Below are 23223 nucleotides of genomic sequence, written 5' to 3'. Positions count from 1 at the left end.
GGATTTTGTTGGAATCTAACAAGACAGTGCGTGTAATAGCCTTCTAGTTACATTTTCTATCTACCAGAGTAAAACAAAGCTACCAACAGCATAAACAGGCCAATGCGAGCCACTGGCAACAAGAGACCCTTTTACAATACAGCTCACTGATTTCTCTATTCTGGAAACTCTGAAGGATGCTAATCCAGAATGAGGAAAGCATGTGTATACAACCAGCAGAGGGCAGTACCAGGTCTCTTAACAGCAGAATGGGGCCAGCGGCCATGCTTCCCCAACAGCAGAGGGCAATGTGGTTCCATTCATCTCTGCACTGGCGTCAATGTACGTTTTGATCCAAGGGTGAGCCTCCTTGTTTCCTTGTTTGTTGTAACCCAGCTCCTCTGGTTTCAGTGCCTGACCTGACTTTGCGCAATTTTCTAAGTCACCATAAAAAATAATATGGTGGGTCCCATAAAACCAGGGACTTGCTCACTCTGCTGGTTCTTAGCGTGTGTTTTGAGCATTACATTATTCCTACTTGGAGGGAGCGTCTACCTGAGTCAGGGATAAAGTAGAAGGTCAGAGGGTGAAAGTTCCAGAAAGCGAAACTGAATTGCCTTCCTACTGAACTACAGGGCAGGACTCCCACTCGCCCCTACAGCTGCAGAGTATGGCCAGAGTCCCGGCTGCTGGTGGGAATATTTCTGAGGACGTGACTCTTGTCCTGGATTCTCGGGTGGCCTTTTGATCTTCTGTTCCTTTGGAACATTTATCTGTACTCAATGCCTTCATTCTTATCCTGTGAAATAAGGGTCTGACACTTCCCTGATGTTGGTATTTTTGTTTGTTTGTGCCAGCAGAAGGAACACATTGGGGTGTCAAAAGGCTAGCTCTGTAATCTAAGGTGGGGGGCAGGGTTCATACCTTTTTGTATCTGACAAATCCAGTTGTTGAGGTGTTCACAGTTAATATCATTCCAGGACATACCAGGGTCTCCTTTCAGTTCACCACAGTACTCAACATTTTGGTAATTATTTGGCTCACCATAAGCCCAATTTTCATAGGAAACCTATATTAGAAAAATTATACTCGATCTTAACCAAAATGCCAGGACACTATGCTGTTAGAAACATTAGGCTGCAGATATTAACCTTGTATAACACAGCAGTGCAAATCCAAATGGAAAACTGAAAGCGGAGATGTTTGGATTTTTCATTCATTTGCTTTACCCTTTTAGCTTTGGAAGAACATTTTATGGACATGGGTGCGAAGGAAACAGCTTTTATTACATGGAAACTTTTGAAGCTGACCAGAGTGGGGGAATTGATTCTTATAACATTTTCTTTATTCTCATTAAGCAAAATGGATCCAAAGTCCACAAAAGTGGGATTTATACATAGGAAAAAGTTAGCAAGAAACTTCCACTTCTCAGTCAGTAGTTGTAATTTCCTAAATTTACAGCCCATTCTTAAGGGACAGTATTTCAGTAAGCTGTTGGAAGCTTTCCCTCTATTACCCAGGCTACAGAAAAATAATTAACTCTTGTTAAAGAAGAAAAGGGGCTTATAAAATGCAGCTAATGGAATGACCAGCCTTTGCCAAAATGAGCCATGGAAACAAACTGGGGCTCTGAGTTTGGTCGCTTGGGTTTTGATAGTCTTCAGTGACCAGTCAGAGTCTGGAGGGTTTGGGATAAGCACTGCAATCTGTTTTCTGTAAATACAAATGTGAAATCCAAACATCAATGCAGCTACCAAATAAACCATCTCACTAAGTACCTTGAAAGATGCCCGTGGGTTCTGAGAGGCGGTAGCGTTGATATCATAAAACGTCCTTTCCCATGATGACCAGGGCTGCTAAATGTTGCCAGCAAAAGCCAGAGCTCCCCACTTCTCAAATTTGGAGAAGTGTGACTGTCTCTGGTGGCCACCAAAGCTGTGTCCAGTTTTGCTGAGCTAAAGGCAGCTGCAGAACAGCTTGGAGGATGGTCAACTATCTGCATGCTGGTTTTGTACAGAATGGAGCTATTGTATACAAATTGGTGATAGGGCTTTTCATTCTTTATGTTATTTTCATACCCTTAGCCATAACTGTATTTAGAGGACATGGAGGCTAGGGCCTGAGCAGTGAATGTATACTGCACTGGTATTTATTTTGTATAAAAAAAAATCTTAATTACTTGCCTTGATAAAACACCAATTAAGCCAAATGACAACATCAAAATAAATATATTATAAGGTAAGAAAATGATATATTTACAACTACCTACAGGAGAACCATCACTCCAGGTGAACCCCTCTGAAGGACTTCCATAGGTCAGTCCCAACCAAAACAGCTCATGGTAGCTTCCACTGGCCCTGAAACATATAAAGAGAGTATACGCTGTGTCCTGAGAGGACTTTAGTCATTCAAAGGACCATCAAGAGTTGATAGGTCCCTCTGAAACACATATTAGATAATACACAGGCAAAGAGATTAATAACTAAATGTAAGATTCCTACAAAAAAACTGTCTTTGAGGGATAACTCTCATTGACCACTCAATGGGCTCTAGAATCATCTACCAAACAAGTCTCTGGGCACACCCATAAGGAATGCTCTAGAATATGGGAGTCTCTAGGCATGTTTGTGAGAGATTATCTTGATTAGATTGACATGGGTAGACCCGCCCTAAAGGTGAGTTGCACCATTCCCTGGACTGGTGTCCCACATTGTGTCGAGGGGTAGCTAGCTGAGCAGCCCATTTTTCTCCTGTTTCCTGACTGCTGGTGCAATGTGACCAGCTGGTCTTCCACTCCTGTTATCATGCTTTCCCTGCCAGGATGGAATGAACCACCTCTCAAGCTATAAGCCACAATAGACTCTGTCACCTTTAAGTCATATCACAGCAAAGGTGACTAAGAAAATGTGAATTTGGGTACCACTCATCAATGCCCTGAAAATTGACAATTTTGTGGGGTAGGAGGTCATAGTAGAGCACTGAAAGACATCCATTCATTCAAATGAGTATTGAATGTCTTGTGCATTTATAGAGTGATTGGCTGCAAGATTTATAACTGTTAAAAGATTTTGAAATGAAACTTAATCGAAAAGGGCCTGTGGATTTGGGGTATGACACAGAAACATTTTCTCAGCATCCCCAAATAGGTTGCGGACAGCATTGCTGTACAAAAGAGTGACTTACGTAATCAGCCTCCAGATCACCTGTTGTTCATCTTTATTCTTAATACTTGCCAGCTCGCCACCTATTGCTCTGCAAAAATCTCGAGACTCAAACCATGTTTTCTTCTCGTGTTTTCCTTTTGCGTACAGCTGAAGAAAAGGTTTTGGAAATTATTTTACATGTGGTAACTTATCAAATCAAGATAAATGAATCATCTCTTTCCAATGAAGTTTTCTTTATAGAGAAAGTAAGCATTGTGATAGTCCCAAACAGGGCAAGTCTCTTGATTGAAAATCAATTTACAAATGGCTATTTGGACAGCTAGACATGGGCCTGGGGGTGGGGGGACGTGCAATTTCATTGAGAAAGCCTTAGAAAATAAAAGCAGTTTAAAGCACAGGAAAAAAAATAGATAAAAATATTGGAAGCTGAAGACATGTGGACTGGGTATACAGCTCATTGTAAGAGAGGGAGAGTAATTTGGTTAGGTATGAAAAATTGCATTGGGATACAAAAATGTAACAAAGTTTTGACACAGAAAAAAAATAAACATGAATAAGCAAAATGCTGTTCCCTTTGTTATCCTGTTCAGCTTAAACAATGAATACCCTGGCAAACTTTCAACAGTGTTGGTGGTGTCTTTCAAAAACAGTTGTCTCTTTTCCTTAAGTTTGCACATTTTAACAACTATCAGAACATGTGCCATAGCAGACTCTCACCTGACAGAAATGGGTGACAGTTAAACCAAATTTTACAAACTGTGTAACTAAGTACTAGGTCTTAGTACCTAGGACTTAGTTCAGAGGACTGAAAATAGGATCCACAATGGTAGTGTAGGACATGCTTAATGATGCAGGAGCTAGCTAACTATAGGGGGGAAGGGGAAGGAAGGGCCACGGTTAAAATGGTAAGTGGCTCATGTGTTACAATGAGATAGGATTCAGGTAAAAAGAAACGTTAGGGATGAGACACAAAGACGTTTGCAGCTGAGTGAAGATACCAGCTAAACATTGAAGAGGAGGGACAGGGCCCCAAGCTAGTAATAACAGGCCCGCTGGTCTCCTGAAGCCCTTGAGGAACGTATGTAAGATATCACTGTCCTTTCATATATCTTCTAAGGCACATAATTAGAACAGATAACGTGAAGATAACTGCTAAGAAGGCCTCCCTATTCCAGGAAGGAGAGCCTAGACTACTCTGCAGAGTTAACAGAAAACCAACGCTCCTACTTCATGATAGCTGTTGAGAGACAAGGAGAGTTTGGACTAGTTATCAGCACTTTCCAAGTATGGAGGCAATAGCATCAGCTTGTGAGTAACAGCTAGCTGAAAGTCATAGTCGATAACTAGCTAGGCAAAAGTCAGGACTAAATAAAGAAAGGCCCACCCACCCCTAACTGGGTTGACTGGACAGGAACAGGACATGACTATCTCCCCACAGAGAGTGGGGTCATCTGACTGCTCAACTAACAAAATTACCTTAGTCTTTGTCCAGTGTCTGCCACAGAATTACAAAAATCCCTGAACAAAGAAGGTCAACAGTTTCCCTTCTTTGGGGAATCCCTTGCCTTCTTGGAGTAACTCTCACTTTGCCTTAATTTTTTTTTTTTTGCTTTTTCTCAATTTCTTATTTTTCTAAATTCTCCTTAAGAAAGTATGTTTCTGTTTTGCATACTCCCACAAACAGCTTTATCTTTAATCTTCACTGGCATTGAGACAATAAAAATCAGGAATTAATCTCTCGGGTCAATTTTTGGTGACTGTTCTTGGGTCAAGAATACCTGGGCCAAGATCAATACCATTTCTCTTAAAAATCGTACCAGTACCAGTATGCTAACAGTACAGGTGTTCATTGGAGCCACCAATTTTTAATTTTTTCTTCCATTATTCTTCTGGAGTCATGGCCCTCACCATCATAGGCTTGCAGAGAAATGGAATTATCTTCCTGTGTGTTATGGATGCCTAGGCAGTTAATGCCTATATCTTGTCTTGGGAATGACTTACGCTCCATGAGTAAGTGTGTCTTAAGCAAGCATTCTCAAAGTAGCTCCTTCAACACTACCTCAGCTTCCTACACCCTGATACTGAGTTGGTTTCCTTAACTTAACTACCCACTGAATTTAATTAATTCCCACATCTTAGTATTTATAAGAGTAGTTATGCATATGTAAACAAACACTAATTCAAATACTTCTGAAACCACATAACTCTTACTGATGCACATAATTGAATCTGGTGAACATCTGGATTGTTGCTACTGGGATTCCTAGTTCACAGTATAGCTACAGATAGTTCTACTGTAATAAATCTCTACAGCCTGTCACCTTCAGGCATTTGTATGGTAGTAGATCTGGCATTTGAATGATAATGCAAAATCTCCAGAATCCATTTTATAAATCCTCTTTTGTCTTGGACCCATATACTCCCTTTCAAACTAGATTAAACAATGTATGGATCCCCACTGCTGCTAATAGAGATGACCAGCTCAACTAGACACATCATGCCCTTCTTGAGTTAGGGCCCAGACAATTTCATCTTCTCACAATTTATTTTTTCTTTCTTCAGCACTGGAAATGGAACCCAGTGCCTCTCACACACTAAGCAAGGGCTCTACCCCTGAGCTACATCCCTAGGCTCTGATTGAATTCTTCATCTATCGCACCAAACTGTCTTCTGAATCATGTCAGGGTCATATGCCTTTGACAGAGATTGAACAAAAGAGGTCTTGAGCATAAGACTTTATCATTAAGAAGTAGATACATTTCTGTATTAAAATAAATCTAAATTTTTCTATCAAGATTATGACAACAAAGGGAATAAGAAGGCCCAAATCCTTATTTCCTTAGAGTTGTGATTTTTTTATTTGTTTGTTTTGCTTTCGTTTCTGGTCTTGTTCCTATTTGTGTTTAACTGGTTGACTATTTTGGTGAACTTGATTGCAAAAGGAGAAAACAGAGGGTTCAATCTAAGAATATATAAAATAATGACAGAACATTGAATCCTTGTATAAAGGTATTGGGGGCTATGTACTTGCAATACTTTAATCTTCCATCATTATAGTCATTATGGGTTAAATAAAAAATGAAGCACGAACTTTGACACAACATAACTCTAGACCAGTTTATCAGTTAAGCCAGCAGAAAGCTTGGGCTTGAAAACCAGGGCAAAAATGAAATGCCAGAACTTAGAGTAAGGAGGGATAATTCTTTACCAAGATGAAGATGGCAAGCTCAGGACAGGGTTAGAAAGCCATGGGAAATGGAGGGGAAGCAGAGGGAATAATAACAGCCAAGCAGATGATGTAAGAGGGCAGGTCCTGTCTGTGCCGTGGCCTGTGTTTGTGGGTCTCAGTTCATGAGTCATTTGTGTCTATCTAAGGCACTCTCCATCAACAAAATCAGATTAAAGTTTCTGCCTGTGGAACCTGAGCTGTGCTTTATTTATTCGTTTGTTTATTTTTAGTTCCCAGGTATTTCAAATTCTTTATGAATTTAACAACTGATACCTTGAAGCACATGCTGGTTTTGCTGGTGGTACCCCAGTCTTCCGGGCATTTGGGTTCAGGAGTTGTTGTGGGCTCTGGTGGGCGAGTCACTCCTTCTGCCCAATGTTTGCACACAAATTTTGCCTTTTCTTCACATTTCAAAATGTCCCATAAACCACCTGCCACCCCAGTTTTCATGGCAACACACCCTGTCTTTCTTCCTGCATGAAACACAAAGTAGAACGCAGTCAATGGGAACTTAGTCAAGACCTGCCATGCTCAAGAAAGGCAAGGTGGTGAGAGAGTATGGCACATCCGTGCATGTGATAAGGCAGTTCAGCATGTGGAAGTTGGGTCACCATATCTTTGCCTTTTATTTGTGGGTTCTATATTGCCAACATGATCATAAGTGTAGGGAGTTTTGAAGGCATTTTTCTATTTTCCACATCTGGCTGGGTGGCCCACATTTAGACATTTAATAATAAATTATTTCTGCTATAATGCAACAATAACAGCATAATGGATTTTCCTTCCTGCCCTCCTGCCAACCTTCCTCCTTTCCTTTTTACATTTCTGAGATTCCCTCCTCCCGCCGTGGTCCACTTCATGCTTCAGAACCGAGGCACTTGATAGATTTCCAAACAAGACACATCTGAGTTGGAGGATCTGGGTAAGTTACTCAAGCTTTCTTCCTCCCTTATCTTAAACTGCAAACAGCAGGCTCTACTGTGCAGGGTTGGGTTGCAGGTAAGGAAGGAGTTCATAAAAATCAAACAATGGCCAGGCGGTAGTGGCACACGCCTTTAATCCCAGTACTCGGGAGGCAGAGCCAGGCGGATCTCTGTGAGTTCGAGGCCAGCCTGGTCTACAAAGCGAGTTCCAGGAAAGGCGCAAAGCTACACAGAGAAACCCTATCTCAAAAAACAAAAACAAACAAACAAACAAAAACCCAATGATCACAGTATGAGTAATACTTTCTCATTCTCTTTTGTGGTCATTGGAGCAAGAAGTAACACAGAGGTTTGAAAACATCAAGATTCTTGCTGCTAAGAGGAGCTAGTATTAGTAGTTTTCAAAGGATATTAAGTGCTTAAAAGTTTATAAGCATAGTTCCAGGGAGATATCACTTTTCTAGAACGTCTCTCTAAAGCCCCCAATTCCCTGACACCCAAGCTTGTTCTCAGACTCCGAGAGTCCTCTCCCTTCCACTCTCCATCTTGCACTAGAACTGACCACTCTGTGATGGATGACAGCTGAGGCTCCAGGGACGCACTGATTCAAGAGTTATTTCTCTTTCCTGACACTCAGGCTGGGCACCCACATGCCTTGTCTAGTCTTGAAGCTGTACACTCTGACTCTCAGCCAACATCTCTTGAGCCGAAAACATCATCTTTCTTCAGTACCTATGCTATGGTGGGGCCTGGTGACAAGGGCTGTGCGGGGTCCTCTTTTCCCTCTATGGGTCACCAGTCTGCGACGGCCAAGGGGCAGAAGCAGCAACTGAAAGCTTTGTATGCAGCCCATGAGCACAAATGCAGACAGCCCTCCAGGAGACTGCTTTCGGCAAAACAGCTCAACTTTATTTCCAAGTATAAGGAATATGTAGGATTGGAAAGCTAGGGGACAAACCCTAATCTGCATTAAGTGGCATGCTCCTATCACTAGGCTCTGTATGTGGCAGTAGGGTCTATCAAAATGGCTAGAGCACTTGCCTAATTACCATATGGGGCATCAGGGGAAGAGCATTTGCAGGGAACTGTGTCAAGGGTCACCCTTGAGATAAGTCAGGCACTCTGGGCTTAGAGACAGCCTCCTGATAAGGCTAGGTAGAGAGCAGGAAGCTTTGCTGGGGATGGAGGGAGTTTCCATGTTGCTGAGCTTTTGGAAAAAGCTGCCAGGCCATGAGAGACTGCAATCTCAACCAGCCAGCAATGTCTTCCAACAGGGCTGTGACATCAGCACATGGAAGGCTGAATCAGGAGGCTCCTGAGACTAAGACCAGCCTACACAGTGAGCTCCATAGGGAGTTCTACCAGCTACATCATGAGTTCCTGTCTAACCCTGGACTACCCAAGAGACTTTGTCCTCAAGACTGAAAGGTCATAGCTGAGTTATGGTTCTAGTTTAATGAATTGTTATTCTTAAAGTCATCCCAGGGTTCTTCACTCAGAATCCTCCTGGTACATAAGTAACAGAGACCAAGCAAAGTTCCACAGGAAGAGTTGTGACTTTAACCAAGACTGAAACAAACAAAAAGAATGCATTTGGCTGGGCGGTGGTGGTGCACGCTTTTAATCCCAGCACTCAGAAGGCAGAGACAGGCGGATCTCTGTGAGTTCGAGGCCAGCCTGGGCTCCCAAGTGAGTTCCAGGAAAGGCGCAAAGCTACACAGAGAAACCCTGTCTCAAAATAAATAAATAAATAAATAAATAAATAAATAAATAAATAAATAAATAATAAATAAAAGAATGCATTTGTGTACAAGCTCTGAGATCTCACAATTCCTATAACGTTTAATAATTTGATAATCTAATAGCAGTTGCACAAACAATAAAGTAGTTAGTGACATCTCTTCCTCACTCAAACTGAGGACGTGAATTCAAAACACTGCTGGGAATTAGGATGTCTTGGTCCAAGTAGCAGGTCCATACATAGCTGTTAGCCCTCATTTAGCTTCCATTCTGGCACAGTGACTTGTTTTCTGTAAAGGGGGTTGGACTTTCCGAGTGATGTCATATTCAGCAATATCATTCACCAGTAATGTCAGTGTAGAAAGATGATAAAGGAGCTTTTAGGGTCTGTTAGAGAGGCCACTTACAATCTCCAGTTAGAGAAAGCAAGTCACAATGGAAAGGCAGCTGGTTGGTTCAAAACCAAATAGCTCAGACGTGATGACTACCCAGATAGTGTAAATCTAGGCTTGGGCAGTTCTAGTCCTGTAATTTATGAGTTCCAATTTCTGCATCTTTTAATGAAGATATTTAAATGATCCTTGTCATTCTTAGAAGGATAAGATAAAATCCAAGGCACACAAATGGCTAGAGATTAAAGATACACAAAAGAAACTAGAATAGTGACCCCCAGGGGCACTCTCCTTGAGCCCATCATTCAAGCACATGAATATCCCTATTCAGCCTCACTGAAAAGTTTTACATCTACTACCCATAGAGTCTTCAGTTCTCAGAAACTAGGCAAATGTTCAGAACATCTGTGAGTACCTGGAATTTTGCATCTTTATAAATACACCAGTACCAAATTACTTAACAATTTTCTCTTCCTTTTTGCCCTAGAATACCACACCTGGATGGAAGGGGAAAGGAGAAGAAACGTAAAAGTTACTGGGAACACAACTGGCTTCCGCTGTGCATTGGGAAAGGTGTGTGGAGGAGTTACAGGCTCCCTGCTGGAATGAGGGCAGAACACTCTGAGCTCAACACTCCCATACCTGGCATGTCGGCATTCCAGTGTGTGAACTGCACCTGCTCTTCCACGGTCCATCGAAATACCCCTTTGTTTTGGACATCTGAAAGTCCCGTCCAGAAATACTTTTCAGGCCTCAATCCAACCAAACTAGTCAGGAATGCTTGTTCATATCTTTAAAAATAAATAAATAAATAAATTCAACTAAACTTCAGAAACACTTACGCAAATTTTTTAAATTATTGAAATACATTAATGAAAGGTATTTTAATGGTATGTTTGAGTTATGATTTAGTCAATAATTCAAACATATGGCATTACTGTTCTGGAGCTATTTCCTCTGGATTCTAACATTCTCTCTTGATGGGAGAAGGCAGCTCGTAGGAAGAAAAAAAAAAAAAAAAAATATGTTCATGGGGTCTGTGAAAGTTACAAAACTCACAGGGCCTCTCCCTGAGATTATAGACGCAATAAATATTGCTAGGGAGAACAGATTGCTCTATGGAGCTGCCTATAAGTTGACGAGGGAGCATCAGGGATGCAGCCTTCATGAGGCATCATGCTGGGGTTGGCTTTTCAGTGAGACAGCTGTCAGTGAATGACTCACGGTCTTCTATATAAGCTTTCGCTCATGCTCCTCCTCTAAGTAACCCCATAAACTCACTGATTCACCAAGCTGGCCCTGGCGGAGTCATTTCATTTGATGATCTCAAGTGAATAGACATTTCACATCTTCCCAGAAAAAGTCACACAGTAATCATAGTTTCATATCATTTAAATTATAATGCTTTTTCACTAAGAAAATGTAAACTTATGAAGGAAAAAAATACCATCTAGCTGAGTGGATCAATCCACTCCAGAAGACTCAGATCATTCTTCTCTGGTTCTCATGTTAGCCTCTCTGGCCTTCACAAAAATTTAAGAGAATTTTGAAAATACAAAGGAGAACACTAGAGCAGTTTTAAACATTATTTGCAACAATCGGTCCACTGTTCACACAGGCCAAGTGGCCTGCTCAGTTGTTGGTTGTACAGGTAAAGGGGTAGTAGGTTCATCAGGGATAATCACAAACGGGACCATCACACATATTTCCCCCTCACTTTGATAGTCAAGGCAACATAGATTTGTCTTAGCTGACAAACTTGAAACAACACAGGCGACATGGGCAGAAATGCCTCTGGGAAAATTTCAGAAACACAGAGAGCCTCAGAGTGAGCGAAGAGGACCATGGACAATGCTAAGTAAGAGCAGCAGACGTTTTATTCAACCATAGTCCGAATAATCCCAGATGCCTAAATACAGTAAACAAAAAGTTACAAGGGCAATTTACTTTTCAAAATGTGAAAAGCACATTTAGTGACAGTGAGTTCTTAAATACAAATGTCACAGAGAACGCATGAAGAAAAATTCTTCTTTTGTACAGGATTTGTTAACCAACCAATCACAAAGCAGTTCAGAATGTATCCCCATGGTACTTAAACAGATTCACCTCCTCTGTCCTAAAATAAGCTGTATCTGGGTTCTTGTGGTCAGATGTTTATGTTAGCATCTCATTGCTGTGAGAGGAAGATGGATGTTGAAATGCAATCCCCTGATATCGATTTTTATCACAGGATTTTTATCACAGTATCAGCAGCCTCTCTAGATTTTGAGTCTGCCTTGAAGCACTGAAACTATAATAACTTTTACATTTTTTTGAAGTTTCTTGAGTGTATAATCCAAGCCATGCAAAGAGTAAATAAAAATAAGTAAATAAATCTCAAAGATGGATGAGACCTCAGAGGTTAAAGTTACATTTTTTAAAAATCCTCTATTTTCTTTTGATTTTCTTGACCTATCAGTCTATTAGCCTAACCAAGCAAAAACTTAATTGATTAATTAATTAGTTAACTAAAATAAAAGGAGAGAAGGAATGAGTAGTTTATTTGCAGATACTGTGATATATATTTGGGAGGTTGGGGTCATAATTTTAGGCCTCTGATTCCGACCTGTCTTCTTCAATAGTAGACGCTATGACCCACACTAGCAATGCCGGGGGTCTGTACACCACACCCTGGAGGGAGGGAGGCTGCCCAGAGACACAGGAGAATCTTGACAGATGCTGTGTCTCCCTGTACACTGTTAGCAAGCACACTCAAGGAAGGGCACCTCTCTAACAATTCAAGAACACAGTGTTCAGAAAGCTCCCCAGGGCTGAGCAGGTGGAGACTCCTGGCAGATGGCCAGACAACAGAGAAGATGGACTCTCCATTCACCTTCTCCTCCACCTCACCCTCTGTTTCCAGAGATCAATGCTGGCTATCTTCCTCAATTTTGCTCCACCTTGTGCTTTGAGTCCTGGTCTCTCACTGAACCTGGAGCTCACCAGGCTGTGTAGCCCATGACCTGTAGGAACCCTCTCTCTGCCTACACTACAATGCCTGGCTTTTTTACCTAGGTGCTGGAGGTCCAAACTCAGGTCCTCATGCTTGTGTGGCGAGCACTCTATTCACTGAGCCCTCTTCCCAGGCTCTCTCCTTCTGCTATCCTTCAAGTGAATCAGGAAATTTAAGGGCTTCCCAGAGTGTTCAAGCAAATGAATGGAACTCAGCCTGGGGTTATAAGATGCCTTTCTATAGCTGGTCATTCAGAAATGCAGGCAAACAGTTTAGGGCTTGTGGCCTGGACCTGACACGGTAAGGTACAGCCTGGAGGACTGAACCCTTGGCCTGTTGACATTGCCAAGCAGATAGTGTAGGAATTGAATTTATATTAGGGGACCCTGGGCTGGGGTCACTGAAGAGTTGCTTGCTGGAGGGTGTAGGAAGTCTTGACACCTTTGAGATCACAGAACTGATGGAGTTGTGAGTGTGTGTGTGTGTGTGTGTGTGTGTGTGTGTGTGTGTGTGAGGAAAGCATGCATGTGAGCTGGCCTCTCCTCAGTCAGTCTTCTCCATGCTTCTCTTCCAGAGAGTGAGTGGTAAAGGTACAGAACAGGGTGTTAGGTGGGCAAATTTTACATTTTTTGCTTTAAAATGTTGACAACTAACAGATTAGAAAACACTAGATCTGCAACATACATCCAGTAGATTCGTCATAAACTGATGCTGATCATGACGGCTCACTCCGTTAATCCCAGATATGAGTTCAAGGCCAGTCTAATCTATATAGCAAATTCAGGCCAGCCAGGGCTACACAGTAAGACTCTTTCTTAAAAATAATGTTTTAAGTAAAATAGATGCATAAAGGTGACAAAGTAGTTTTATATAATGTTTTCAATAAAGCTTACAAACAAGCGTATTTTAGACATCTCCACCTTTGTAATGCATGATCAAGATTATATACAATGTACTTCAAAATTTATAACATGTTAATTAATACTTAGATCTTTTTGAATACTTTTCACTATTTGACATATCTTAGAATGGATTAAAAATGGTTACATACCTGTCTTCAACCGTTGTTAAATAAGCTTTCTCATTTGTGCATGTCTGGTTTGCATCAGCAAATGTTGCAGGGGTGTGTCCAATGAAGTAGCAGTAAAAACCATGCCTTTTCCAGCCCTATGAATGTCATCAAGTAATAAAAACATGAGATAATTGTCAGGCATATTTATTAGGGAATATTTTTTAAATGATTCCTTCATGAGTTGATAAACAGCAATGTCTAAAGAACACATATCAGAACAACATTAAATGCAAGATAAATTGTTTGTGCATGTGAATAAAGAGAACAGTACAACATTGTTCCTCACTAACAAATAATGGCACTAAATGAAGGGAAGACTAGCCTCTTGCATTCTAATGCCTCCTCCAAAGAACACTGCTTATGAAAGGATTCCTGAAGACACTAAATGATAAAGCTCAGGATTCATTTCACATGAGCTAATCCCAGAAAATAACTGAGGAATTGTAACCTTAGATGCTACTGATGTCAAAGGTAGATGGTGAACATAAAACCGTGCTGCCTGGCCATTGGAGAATGGGCATCAAGTCGCAGACAACACAACTTAATGACTTTACTTTCCCACACTTCAGATACACAAAGTACTACATAAAATCATGCAAATAAAATTGTAAATTTCCAGCAAGAGTTTGAGAGGAAGAGAGGAACTTTCCAGTTATAAAATAGATAGATAGATAGATAGATAGATAGATAGATAGACAGACAGACAGACAGACAGATAGATAGACAGATAGATAGATAGATAGATAGATACAGAGAGACAGAGAGAGAATAAAAAAACCCTTAAGTTGAAAGTTAAGCTGTAGGTAGCTAGTAGTGTATCAAACACAGACTAAGGTCTTAGGGCAGGGTCCTCCCATCCACACAGAGCACAGTGTTTGACCTTCTTCTATGGCAAGAGAAATAGAAATTTCTAGCCACATAACTCCAGGTTAAGAGGCCTGTTATCTGCTTGGGGTGTTAGATACCAGAAAAGAGTCTTAAGTTTCAAAATAAATGCCATCAGGTATGCCTGTAATGCCAGTACTTGGGAGACTTGGAAGTTAGACATCAGCTTAGGCTAAAGATAGCAGGCCCTTGTCAAAAAACCAAAGGTAGGAGAATGTATCTCAGTAGTAGAGTAATTGCTTAGTGTTTTCAAGGATGTGGTTTTTAAGTCCAAGACTGCAAAAATCAATTAATAAATTCCTAAGACTGCACTACAGATAGGGTCCAGTTCCAACTTTGTCTGTAGACATTGTGTGAGAATCCATGACCAAATAACAAAGTAATATTTGGTCTCCACAAAGAGATTCTCTTAGACAGTCTAAGAAGAATATAAAACTACACAATAGAGAATTTTCCACACACCAAGCCATGGAGGGTGTGAGCCCCTATGAGAGGAGAGAAATGCAGCAACTAACTAATAAGCAAAAATTATAAACCATGTGAGAAAATGTCTTGTTTTAGGTAAGAATCACTGCATTCACATAATAGAACAATCAGAAAACTGTATTATACAAATAATCATGTTTGAGATGATTTAACAACCAAAGAAATAATAAAGATCAAAATATGAGAGGTTTAAACCAAAACAGAACTTTTGGAATTGAAAAAATATAGAAATGAAGTTAAAAATACAATAATCAGATTAAGTATAGTAAATAGAGTTTCAGAGAGAATTAGTAAATTGGATAGAGGGATGGGAAGATAAAAAGAAGCTTAAAATATATTCATAGTAAAATATAAACACTAATACTAGGGATAATGTACTTGCTGAGCAGATGTGAGGACTATAGTTCAAATCCCCAGGACCCATGTAAAAGCCAGGCAAACGTGACACCTACCTGTAATGCCAACACTCAAAAGGCAGAGACAGACAAGCCCCAGGACAAGAGGACCAGCTGGAGTAGCAAGAATTAGCAAGCTCCAGACTCAGTGAGAGACCCTACCTCTGCAAGCAAAAATGGGCAAAGGCAACACCCAGCATTAATTAGGACACACATATGTACACACTCATGCGCGCGCACGCGCGCACACACACACACACACACACACACACACACACACGAACACTCATACACCTACACACATGTGAACAGGCATATACACATGCATGTGCACTGCATACACATGCGAGACAAAGAAAAAAGAAATAGATACTAGGAGATTGAAAACCTACCCAAAACATGTCCCAGAAGTTCAGTGAGTAAAATAAGTGAGTGACATACTTCTCAAGAATGGAAAGGTAAAGTCCTCAAAATGAAGAGTTCCACACAATAACAACAACAATAAATGAGTCAAAGAAATCATAATAGGAATAAAATACACTTGGGATTACATCATAATAAAAGCAGGGTTTTAAGCAGTGGTTGATCCTTGGTCTCAGTTCAGCCTTTCTTTCCTATTAGCATTTAAAACACATGCATTTTCACGCCAGATTCATTAACTCTCCTGTGTGAAAATCCTGGTAATGCATTTATAAGTCAGGCTCCAAAGTTGTTCAGAATCACTGTGTTAACTTCTTTGTTTAGCATTTTCCACTCTGGAAGCATAGAATAGAAAGTGGAATCCCCTGAGGCTGGTGAGATAGCTCAGCTGGCACAGTAAACACAAGGACTTGAGTTCAATCCCCTAGAACAAAAGACAGGTCTCCTAATCACGGCACTGGACAGGAGGAAACAGGTGGGACCCTGGTGTTAACCAGTCACTCTAGCCTGTTTGGTGAGCTCCAGGCCAGGGAGAGAACTTGTCTCAAGAAACAATGTGGGGTCATTATCAGAGAAGCCTCCTCTGGCAGCAGATGAGAACAGATGCAGAGACCCCCAGCGGACATTATACAGAGAGAGAGTCTAAATTGGAGTTCTCCATCAAATCTTTCCCCTTTGAGCTCAGGGAACCCCACAGAGGAGGAGGCAGAAAGAGTGTAAGAGCCAGGGGGAGTGGAGGACACCAGGAGAACAAAGCCTTTGACTTAACTAAGCAAGGCAAATATGAACTCACAGAGACTGAAGCAGCAAGGTCAGGGCCTGCATGGGTCTGCACCAGGAGCTCTGCGAATAACTTTTAGCTTAGTGTTTTTATGGGACCCCGGAGTTTGTGAAAGAGTGGGGCTCTGATTCTTGTGCTTGCTTGTGGGACTCATTCCCTTCTGTTGGTTTGCCCTGTCCATCTTTGATAGGATAATTTTGCTCCATTATTGTATTGTGTTGTGTCATGTTTGGTTGTTATCTCTTCAAAGCCTGTAAATGAAGTGGATCCGGATGGGGACGGGGGTGGAGAAGATCTGGGAGGGGTTGAGAGAGGGGAAACTGTATGAGAAAAGAATCTGTTTTCAATAAAAGAAAAAATTAAAAAATAAAACAAGCGAACAACAACAACAACAAAAAAACAAAACAGTGTGGGAAACCTCCTCATTAATGATGTCATAGGTTGTTGAATAGCCTCCAGTTGCATATACATGTGTACACAAACATGTGCACACATACATATGCACACATTCATGTACCCCAGAAATGAAAAAGAAAGTGGAACTTCAGACTAGTGTAATGGGCTTCTAGTTTTCAACTCTCAGAAAGAAGCCTGTAAATCATGCATGTCCACGTACAAAATGAGCTTTATTTATAACTCCCCCATAATCTTCCTAGCATCTTGAGGAAGTCACTATTCATGGCCAGTGTTTTCTTTTTCCCTTTTTATTCCATGACATAAAAGTACATAATTTTAATAATTTTGTCATGGCACCTTCACAATTTTATCAACAGTTCATGATATAGTGATGTTTCCAGTGCAGGCAGGCCAAAGTGTATTAAGAAATTGTAAATTGAAGTGAGAAATAGACTTTGGGTCCAGTAAGTCAGACTGTTCTCAATATTTTGAGCATCTCTACAACTCTGATGAGCTAGAGAATCCTACAGTATACATTCTTTGCATTGCAGTAACCATTGCCCTCCCTGCTTCCTTCCCTAACAAATTGGTTTTAGACATGCATTCAAATATTCTATCTCAAGCTATGACATATGTTTTATTACATGCAATTTTTAAAGAATATTGCAAAGAGTTGACTCAGTGCCATCAACGTTGAATTTGGCCACATGGATTTCTCTGAGCACCAGGTTCCTGTTCTTTCTAAATAAGACTAAAATAGGTTTCCTGTATATTCATTAGAACCTAAGAATAACTGTACTTGATAAATTATTTCCTTACTTTCTTATTATCATCTAATGATTAAATTGGACTATCAGATTGTACATATGTGACAACTGGTAGGAAATGTGTATAAAATATTAGTTATATAGAAGTAATGTGTTTATTATGTAAGAAAATGACAATGCCATATGATCTCTTACATGTGTGTATGATTTGTGTGCTGGTAATGAAACAAAGTGCATTGGGTCTGGATGCTAGCCTTGCCTCTGTTGGTGCATCTGTTGGGTGAGATAGGTCAGCTGGTAAAGTGCTTGGCAAGCATGAAGACCTGAGTTCATCCCCCAAACCCACATAATATCTAAGCTTGGGATATGGCTGTAATCCCAGCGCCGGGACAGTAGAGGAGACAGGTGGATCCCTGGAACTCACTGGCTAGCCAGCCTAGTCCTACTGCTCGGCTAGCTTCAAGGCAGTAAGAGATTCCATCTTAAACATACATACACACACACACACACACACACACACACACACACACACACACACACGGGAGTTGAGGGGAAGGGGGTTGTACACAGTACTTGAGGAATGACACCCAAAGTTGATCTCTGGCCTCCATACACACATGTGTACACAAGACAGTACAAACACCAGCACTCACATGTGCATCCACATGAGCATATACACAAAACAAAAAAACAAAGAAATTTTTATAACTTCTCTGGCTAAAGTTTCTGGAATGGAAAATTAGGAGGAATTTTGACCATTGTTAAGACCCTTCATACATCTCTCCCATGCTGTGATTTTTCTTTCTGCTAATTGCTTTGTTTTTCGTTATAGCTTATTTGTCCTATACCAAATTATATGTTATAAATTCTTGTCTTGTGGTGTTTCCTATCAGGTCATGTGACCACAGCAGAGCACTCTTAAAAAGACCATTAGTTCCCACTTTGCCTTTAGTTCAGGAGAAGTGAGAAAGGGCAAAAAAGGAAGATGAGCTACTCAGCAGACAGGAAAATAATAACCATAAGCCTACAAAACTATATCTGTAGTTTCCTTATGCTTTAGAAATCATTTGCAAGATGATTTATTTCAGCCACCTAGAACTCTCTTGGTCTCTGTGTCTGCCTCTGCCTTATGTTCTGCCTCTCTTCTCTCTGTCTCACACCCCCCCTCCCCCGTGTGTGTGTGTGTGTGTGTGTGTGTGTGTGTGTGTGTGTGTGTTTAAGATGGAATGTGTGCATGCAGGTGAGGCACAGACACCATGGGCTTGTGGGTTTTATTTAATCCAGTTACTCATCACAAGTTGGAGACTAGGTGCCCTGCCTCTTACTGTAGTGGTATCCTGAAAAGCTCCACACACACCGCCCCCCAAGAAACTCATCAAAACACTTTAAGTAGGAAAGTGGCCAAGTACAACTTGCTATCAGCATGTCGGCATTCAAGATTATTCACTGGAAATGTTAACTGCCCATAGGATCACAGACTACACATAGCATAGCACTTTCTCATGCAACCTGTCTTCATCACCCACCCCAGGCTCTTTTAAGTGCTTCATTTTATTCCCTTTCAGGACATTCTGGATGGGGCCAGGGAGTAAGAGCACCTTCCTATTAATCAGAGACTGCCCAAGGAAACTTCAAGAAGGATGGGGCATCAGACACAGTAAGACACTGAATATTTACAGCTGAAACGTTGGTCTTTGATGACAAGGAAGCACTGCCTCATACAAAATAAAGCCCGTTGTATCAAATGGCAATCGTCAATCACTGTGCGCAGTCTGTACTCACTTTCCGGCAGCCTCTTTCTGCCTCGGCTGGTGCTGGAGCATGGGCTTGGGATGCCATCTTACAGATGTAACCAAGTGGTTGCTCACAGGCTCTGTCTGCCCAGTACGCATCCTACAGAGCAAATAGAAAAAGAAACCTTTGTCTGTTTCAGGACCTTGCTACATTTGTTACTTTCTGGTACTGAAATCCGGGCCACATGCAAGCTAGCAAGTAGAAGTTAGCATCTACACACAAATGGCAAATTCATGTCTTACATGTAAGCACCATATTTGGCTCTAACTACACAGATGTAAAGAGATTTTGTTCTAATATGATTCTTCATCTTGAACACTTAAATCCACTCTGTGGTGGGAGCTGAAGAAAAAATTTAAATGCTTTCAGGTCCCTAAAGCATGGTGTTCAGTGATGATTTGTATGTAGCCTCCTCGTTGGTCTTCAAGTTAACCCAGTACATGCAAGGCATGCAAGAAAACTTCCTGCCCGACAAACCAAACTTACAAGCAAACCTGAAATCACAGCAGTTCTTCCTTCCTTCTCCCTGGTGGATGAAGGGCCTGGGAGATCAACCTTGCACCTTGTTTAAGATTCTACCTTTCCTACTTCCTTAGACACACCAAGTTAAGATCTCCTTGTTTCCCTTTACTGATAAATATTTTGATGATTTTTATATATTGTACTTCTTTAATTCCTTATCTCTAATTCACTACAACCGAGTTTCTGACCCTACAGCCAGAGCAACATTTATAAACTGCAGATTGTTCTTCTACTTTTAAGACAATAATACTCTTATTTCTCGAGCCTCGAGGCTTCCTCTCTTACCCACCATCTCCCTCTAACTCCAGAATGTTACTCTCTGGCTTCTTCCATCTGCTCTGAGCACATCACATCTATTCTGTTCTCAGGATTCCAATTAATTATAATATTTTTAAATAATAAAAATAGTAGGTAATATTTATTAAGGACACACTTGGGCCAGGACCTGTGCATAACATATGTATAAACCTTTTCCGTCTTCATTTCCACTGTGAGATGCATACAATTATTATCCTCTAGGCAAATGAGGAAGGAAGTTATGCAGAAAGGCCCATAGCTTTCATCTATTAGCAAAATAGATAGATATTTATTGATTACTGCAATCACATCTAAAACATGGAGTGAATCATTTAATACAAAGCCTACGTGTAATCTGAAAAATCAAATGTGGCTCCTCAGCTACAGATTTTAGGGTGAGACTCAAAATAGGGTCAACTAGGTCTACATTTTCTACTCAGAGCAACCAGTTGAAGGAATAAGAAAAGCTCTGAATTATTGGATCAAATTGTCTACATACATATAAATGTATGTATATAAATGTATATACCATGTTCTAAATAGTACTGTATACACATACACAACATGTGAACATGTATGTATATACTTCAGAATTTAGCAGAGAGACAGTTTTAGTTATTAGTTAATGCTACCTTTTAGCCCAGTGGTTCCCAACCTTTCTAATGCTGCAACCTTTTAATACAGATCCTCATGCTGTGGTGACCCCAACCATAAAATTATTTTCATTGCTACTTCATAGCTATAATTTTGCTACGGTTATGAAGTGTAATGTAAATATCTGTGTTTTCTGATGCTCTTAGGTAACCCTGTGAAAAGGTCATTTGACCCCCAAGGGAGTCGCAGCCCTCACGTTCAGAAGCACTGTTGTGCATCATTTATCTTGTGGTCTTCTTGACTTTGCTAGACAGTTGTGAGACACTCAAGAAACTGAATCTGAATTGTGCAGCTTGAATCTATATCAACAACAGAAGCATTCCCAACAGATAACAATCAAGGTAGAGAAAAGAGGCTCCCAACGCCATCATCAGGCCTCAGCAGAGCACCTCACCTTGCCCTTCATCACCACGCAGTCCTCCTGCCTGTTGTTCTCATGGCTCGGTTCTCCACGAAGCCATTTGGTAAATGTCACTGGGGTCCCATCGCTCCACTCAAAGTACATTTGAACCTTGATGTCATTTAAACCAATCCACAGCTCATCATGTGGCTCTATACAGGAAGAAAAACACCCAAGGAGTTTATCACTTTCCAAGGTCAGAAGGGTATCAGAAAAGAGGGCATTAGGCTTGTCCACTCAGCGGTGCTCCCTTGGTCTTATAGAACCATCATAATAAATAATCCTCTACATGCAATAGATATATATTGACTACATATCATGAGGTCAATTTTAGTTTTTTTCAATGTTTTCTTTCCATTGTAAATGTGATTGTATTTTTAGTTATAATAATATATTTTATGGGAGTTGTAAAAATGAAATGAGCAACCTCAACCCTCAACCTTGTAAAGCTATATTATTGTTATATTTTGGAACTACAGTATCATGTATCATGATGTATATACAGTATCATGTGTGGAGATATATATATATATATATATATATATATATAGAGAGAGAGAGAGAGAGAGAGAGAGAGAGATGATATATACATATCACTAAACTTGATTATCACTTACTTATTACTAAACCTTTTGAATACTTTAGGATAAATTTTCAGTCACTCCTAGTTTATTTGATGCTACTATTAATAACATTCATTATAAGTACTTCTGTTAAAGTTTAATCACTGAATTTCAAGTGAAAATTACCTAGACAGTGATAGAAATTTACACTAAGGAAATAGGGAAGGAGAAATGACTTAGTGGTTAAGAGAACTGGCTAATCTTCCAGAGGACCCAGGTTCAATTCCCAGCATCCCTCTGGAGTTCTGGAGAGATGGCTCAGTGGTTAACAGTACTTGCTCTTACAGGGGACCCTGGTTCAGTTCTGAGCACATACATAGTGACTTGACTCATAACTGGCTATCACCCCAGTTCCAGGGGATCTGATTTTCTTTTCTGGCCTCTGCAGGTATAAGTGGTACACAGGCACACATGCAAGCAAAAATACACATACATATAAAATAAAATACTAAAGAGATAGGCTGCCAACTGACATTTGGCACTGATTCACATAAATAAAAACATATTTGATAATTTTCACTATAAAATGTTATACAATACTAGCAAAACTAAAAATTCAGACTAAACTCACAACAAAACAAAGATCTAAAATATGATCACTTTATCTTGACGTTCTCTGGAGGGCATCATTAACTCTGTGAGCAGTAACATGCCTAAGATATAAATGTCACACCAATAAGGGAACAAAGGTGTAGTGATTGAAGAGATCAGGCTACAAAACAAATATTCCCAAATTTAAAAATTAGATGCAATACAGTTCAATATCTGTTTAATTTGCTTAACTGGGAATGGCATTTACTTAACGCTGATTCCAATATTTGAATGTTAAAAGACAGTGACTTCAAAGGGTTATAAAGACGATGCTTGGTAGAAAAGGAAGAAAACATCCTATAAGAATTTCCCTAAGTGGCGGATTTTCTTCCTCCTGAATGTTGTCAATCAACTTTTGGAGAAGTCTTTAAATGGCCTTTTGCCAGCTCTAGCAGATGTTTCCAGCATCCTGAAGCATGGGGATAGCGCCAGGATGGGCCCCTCTTCCTTTCATTTGAGTTGGCAGTCAGGCGCTTCGGAGTAACAGACATAGCTTCAAAAAGAGGTCATGTACCCTCAAGATCTTTAGGATGAAGACCAATGTAAAACTACACAATTACATGTAAGAGTGTTCTATGTATATTTGTTTTAATTAGTTTACAAAGAATCGAGCTTTATTATGGTATCCCCATATACATTTTTCTTACTAAACTGTTTTCAATTATTTACAATTCTACTAATATTCTACAAAAACACATATACACAGAGAGAGAGACAGACA

The 23223-nt window shown here is 40.4% G+C and overlaps 1 protein-coding gene across 1 annotated transcript in view; it reads right to left on the bottom strand.

Moving 5' to 3' along the window:
• Nucleotides 1-23223, bottom strand: part of Mrc1 (mannose receptor C-type 1) — a 90994-nt gene that overhangs the window by 25812 nt on the left and 41959 nt on the right. The window contains exons 8-15 of the mRNA XM_036186698.1: nt 21283-21440; nt 19404-19514; nt 13471-13586; nt 10070-10218; nt 6646-6845; nt 3163-3290; nt 2249-2336; nt 904-1048 (exon numbers count right to left, since the gene is read on the bottom strand). Coding sequence (XP_036042591.1) covers nt 904-1048; nt 2249-2336; nt 3163-3290; nt 6646-6845; nt 10070-10218; nt 13471-13586; nt 19404-19514; nt 21283-21440 — 1095 coding nt within the window. The remainder of the gene's footprint in view (nt 1-903; nt 1049-2248; nt 2337-3162; nt 3291-6645; nt 6846-10069; nt 10219-13470; nt 13587-19403; nt 19515-21282; nt 21441-23223) is intronic.

Source organism: Onychomys torridus, chromosome 5 (assembly GCF_903995425.1).
Source record: "Onychomys torridus chromosome 5, mOncTor1.1, whole genome shotgun sequence".
Lineage (NCBI taxonomy): Eukaryota > Metazoa > Chordata > Mammalia > Rodentia > Cricetidae > Onychomys > Onychomys torridus.
The sequence above is the reverse complement of the archived record's forward strand: the minus strand, read 5'-3'. Positions and strand labels throughout refer to the sequence as shown.